At 62.0% G+C, this 5,000-nt stretch overlaps 1 protein-coding gene across 1 annotated transcript in view; it reads left to right on the forward strand.

Annotated features, from left to right (window-relative positions):
* Positions 1 to 696: 696 nt before the first annotated feature.
* The window catches only part of MNT (MAX network transcriptional repressor), a 15,139-nt gene continuing 10,835 nt past the window's right edge, over positions 697 to 5,000 (forward strand). The window contains exon 1 of the mRNA XM_007454193.1: positions 697 to 769. Within this exon, the coding sequence (XP_007454255.1) occupies positions 697 to 769 (73 nt within the window). The remainder of the gene's footprint in view (positions 770 to 5,000) is intronic.

The raw sequence follows: 5,000 nt of genomic DNA on the forward strand, positions 1-5,000 counted from the left end.
CCCCGTCCCCTCCAGCAGGACAAATTTCGTTGTGAATGCCCCAAACCCGCCGCCGTTGCTCAACTTGTGGCTTGCAATCGGGGCGGGGCGAGGCGGGAAAGCGGAAATGCAGGGCGCGAACCCTGCTGGAACTTCTCCCACCCCCACCCAGGCCACGTGTGCGCGCGCCGTCCCGAGTGGGCGGGGCCAGCCCGCCCTGGACCCCGCCCCTCCCTTCAGGAGACGCCGCGGCCCTGCGGGCGGGGGCTCCGGTCCGGGCTTTGGCTGCGGCCCCGGTGTAGTAGCGGGGGCGGCGGCCGGGGGCAGCGCGGCTCCTTCCCTTGTTGTGTGTGTCGGTGCCTCCTCGCCATCTTGTTGCAAAGCCTTTTCTTGTCGGCGGGACTCCTGGGGGCAGCGGGGCGGGAGGCATCAGAAGGGAGGAAGAGAGGGAGGGGAAGGAGGCAGGCAGTGCCGCCTTTTTTTTTTTTTCTTGCATCAATTTTTTTTAATTTGCAAATTACATTTTGCAAACATTTGGGGAGACCTTGATTTTTCTCCCCGTGCTCCCCCGTTCTTCCCTGTGGAGTGCGCTGCGCCGCCCAGTCCTGTTGCCCCCCGGAGGTGATCCCTCCCTCCTGCCTGCCCGCCAGCCTGACCTGTGCCCGGTTTGCGGGCCGCAGTCTCGGCCCCGGCGCGCCCCCGGCAGCTTTCGGCGCGATGAGCATAGAGACGTTACTGGAGGCGGCCCGCTTCCTGGAATGGCAAGCGCAGCAACAACAGAGAGCACGTGGTGAGCGGCCGGGCTGGGCCCCTGGGGCACCAGGGAAGGGGAGGCGAGCGACCCCGGTCCCCGATCCCACGCGAAACCGCGAGCGGTACCCCCCTCCCGGGCGGCCCGCGAAGCCGGGCAGTGCAAGGATCCATGCAAGAGCCGCCGCCCGGGGAGGAGTGTTGTGGGCAGTGAGATTAATGAATTCATTAACATGCAGGGAGGAGCCGGCTCCTGTGGACGCCACCCCAGCTGCCTACCACCCCTTGTGCCACCTTTCGTGGGGGGCTTCTTTCCCGTGGGCCAGCGGCGCCCTCGGTAGGGCTGAGGATTGCGAGCCGGGCGGTGGGGTGAGGAATGGTGTTGCGTGGGGGTGGCAGACCCGCGCGTGTGTGCGTGTATGCACGGGGGATGTGTGATGCGAGCCTCGATGAGAGCGGATGGATGGACGTGTACACGGGCGAGTGTCTAGTGCACACGAGTGGGCGTGTGTGTAATGGAGTGGGGGGTGGAATTACTCTACGCGGAGCAGCTCCCCGGCTTCCCTGGCCCTGTGCGGGGGGCGCTCCCGGCATATCTACGCGCCGCTTGGGGCGGAGGCGGCCTTTGCAGAATAAAATGACATCGCGTGTCTTATGATCCTGGCCAGCCCCGCCTGACCCCGCCTCTCAGAGCTGGGCTGGGTCGCGCGTCAAGGGTTTGGGTGAGAGCCGGACTGATTGGACATCTGCGAAACGGCCCGCAGGTCTCCGGAGGCAGCCCCCGGGCCCCCCTTGCTGCCCCCCACTTTAGCCGGTGTGGAATGTGGCGTGTCTGCGCGTTCCAAACCCGCTCTCGGCTGGAATGTTGCGTGTGCCTGCGTTCCAAGCCCGTTGGTTACACCGGGTGGTGACGTGGACCGGCCCCGCCCCCGACCACGTGCACGGGGGACACTCCCGCTGGGGACGGCGCGGCCCAGCCCCTCCCAGCCCCTCCCAGCCCCTCCCAGCCGCCTCGCGCTCGGCCGGGGGCGGGGCCTGGGCGGGGCTGGCTAGGGGCCTGGCGCCGGGTTGGGCCCTGGCTCTGGCCGCTGGGCATCTCCTTGGGAGAGCCTTTGCCCTATGAGGGAGGAGCCGAGCTCACCTGTCGGTTCTCCCCCCAAAGTCCTGTTTTTGATCCTGGGGCTAGGGAAAACCTCAGAATCACTGGACATAGAGAGCTCACATACTCCCACTGACCCCGCCCAGACGTTCTCACCAGGGCTCCCTGGCAGCACCCCTGGCCGCGGTGTGGAATGAAGTAGGCGAGAAGGGGCAAACTTTGGTGCTCTCTCGACAGCGGGGAGACGGAGATTTGCGATGCCCCCTATCCCCACGCGCCGTTGTTGGTAGACCCCAGCTTCAGGGTACTGCAGAAATAGGGACTGGGGGAAGACCTCCGTTTTCCGGACTGCTGCGAGGGCCGCAGCCGTGGCTAGGCGTGCGTGCAATATCCGGGGACTGCTGTTCCCTCCAACCGCGCCCCCACCAAGCCCTTCGGCCGGGTCGGTTGTGGTGGAGAGAGTGCTTCGCCCTCCTTTCCTTTCTCTCTGCCTATTGTTGCTTCAATGATGAGTCATGCAGGAGGTAGTAGTGTGTGTTGTGTGCGCGCGCGCGCCTGCAGCGTGTACCGCCGCCGCCGCCGCCGCCGCCGCTGCCGCCGCTCCTGCGGGCGGGGGAAGCAGCAGTGGACCAGGGGCGGGGGAGCGGCGGGTCAACCGGCCTCTCAAGGTCAAGAGTCACTCGAGATATGTGAGACCGACAGTGCTTGGGTTTTCGGAACTGATGGGCCAGGACGTCCGCTCACGCGCCCCTCCCCCTTGTCTTCGAGGTCCAGAGCAGGGTCAGGTGGTGGGCAGTGCAGGTGGTGACCGAGAATGTCCTGCGTGCCGGACCAGCGGCACGGGGAGGAGCGCGCACAAGATTTGGAGAGACTGAGTCACCTGCTGCCACCATCAACACAATGCAATTCAGGAGTTCCTATTGTGTCCCCACTGTGTACTGCCCACTGTGCTAGGAGGCAACAGGATTGACCCCTGCTGTTGCTCCAAGGGAACACTCACTTCAGCTTCACTTTACCCGCAGGCTGGTTGGCCATATGGGGGAGGGGAGAAGACCCTCACTGTCATGTCTACCATGCTTTCCAAAATAAGTCAGTCCAGAGCTGACAGTAAGAACCACAGGGATGACTTGAGCAACACTTGGAAGGAACATGGGAATGGCTCTCCTCTAAGAAGTTGCAGAGCCCTGCCCCTCCTCTAGGTGGTGAGAACTGGGGGCAGGGAGCTGAGGTGAGGCTTCTTGTTGGTGGGGCAGGGGGTCTTAGGGGATGGATGGATGGATGCTGGAAAGCCAGGTTTACTCCAAAAACTCATGTGTAGATAGCCAGACCTGGCTGCAGCAGCTTAATCTCTGCAATTCATTATTTTCTCTTACTAGAAGTTCTGTCCTCTAACTTGGGGTGGGAAAAAATGGGAGAGAAGGGGGTACTGGTGAGCCGGCTGACCAGAACTGCTTTCTGGGGGTGTGTACCTCATGGGCAGCCCTGAACAGGGATCCCTCTCATCTGGGCCCCCGTTCAACCTCAAGCCTCAAGTGACAGTTTATTGACCTAGAGCAGCCAGTTTGCTCAAATGATGAACCGAGGATGTGTGTGCATGTGCGTGTTTGTGCACGAGGGGAGAGAGGAAAGGGCAAGGCCATCCTGGTGGCCAACAGGAAGGCCTGGTCATTTCCAGCAGTCATGGAAGTGACTCAAATGGGACCCTCTTCTACCTGAGCTAGTCGCACCCTGTGCCTGCCTCATGCACCAAGCTCCCTGTTACGTGTAGAAGGGGAAAATGCCCCTGAACATTGGGGGCCACCACCTGGTGTGGACTCCTCTGGCCCCAGGTCTGTGCCTGCTGAGCCCCTAGGCCACAGTGGCTTGGGGGAAGCTCAGAGCCCATACATCTCCACTGTCGGCCTGGACCCTTGGCCCCTGGATCACCCAGAAGGGTCATGCAAAATTCACTGGGGGCAGCTTCTGGGCAGAGCCCAGGGAAGTTGCCAGAGTATGTGTGTGAGAAGAGGGGTGCATCCAAGGGTGCAGCAGAGCATTATTTTGAAGAGCCTAAACCCATATTACTAGAACCCCGTTTGCTCTCCCCACTTTGTTTCCCCCTGCCCAGTGCACAGGAAGCGGGTCAGTGCTGGGTGGGGAATGAAGGCAGGAGGCTGTAGTGGGCTGGATCTGGCCTGGGGCACCCCCTCTTCTTCACCATCAGTTAAGCTTTTTCATGCTGATCCTGGTGTGATAGAGCTTGGCCATTCACCTGGGTCCTTCCTGGCATCTGTGAAGCGTGCCTGCCTGGCCTTGGAAGAGAGAGGGTAGGTGAGAAGGAGGTTGCCATCTCCTGGGTGCGCTTTGGAGTTGACTTAAAATATGGGGAATACGAGGTTTGCCTTCATTCTAGGTTCCCAGAGCACCTGGCCTTGGGGTTCGGGGCCCTGTCTGTCCCCCTGCTTGTGGGAGAGTGGAACACTTGCTCCAAGGCCAATGAAAGTTCAGGTCCTGGCTCAAAGGAATGGAGATGGGGCTGTTTGGGGCCCTGAACTCCAGGACCTTGCCTTGGGGGTGGGGTGGGGGGAGGTGGGGAGCGGACTGGGGATGTCCCAGGCTGGGCCTGAGAAGGGCTCCTTTCCCAGTGTGGCCTGTGGGAAACAGGAGCGCAGAGAGCTGGTTTTCTCTGGGCCTGTAACAGAAGCCAGTGCTGCTGGCTTATAGCAGCAAGCTGGTGCAGGCCTGGTAGCTTCCCTTCCTGAGGGGCAGGGGAGACACGGAAGAGGCCGTGCCTGCTGACTCCAGCCCTTGAATGCTGGCTGCTGGGAAACCACTGAGTGCTTTGCCCTCTCAGAACACTTCCCCCCTACTTCCTCCTTTGCCTCTTCTTCTCTGTGGGAGGGAGGGGCTCTGAGCAGGCCTGGCTTACACTCAAGTCGTTGATTGGCCAAAGGGCCCTGAGGCCTCACGTTTTGGGGGGGGGGAGTGGCCTGAGCCCAGAGACCTGTGTGGTGGGGTGCTCTTCTCCCCAGGGGGCACTTAGCTAACCTTGCCCCCTAGCCCCACCCCTTGCGGGTGGTGTGTTTGGGGGTGGTGTGTTTGGGGCGTGTCGGCCCTGTGCTGTCAGCTCTGTTAGTCAGCAGCGTGGTGAATCGGGACAGGAGGGAGGGCTGGTTGACCAGCCTGCTCCCTG

The sequence above is a fragment of the Lipotes vexillifer genome, unplaced genomic scaffold (assembly GCF_000442215.2).
Source record: "Lipotes vexillifer unplaced genomic scaffold, Lipotes_vexillifer_v1.1 scaffold680, whole genome shotgun sequence".
Lineage (NCBI taxonomy): Eukaryota > Metazoa > Chordata > Mammalia > Artiodactyla > Lipotidae > Lipotes > Lipotes vexillifer.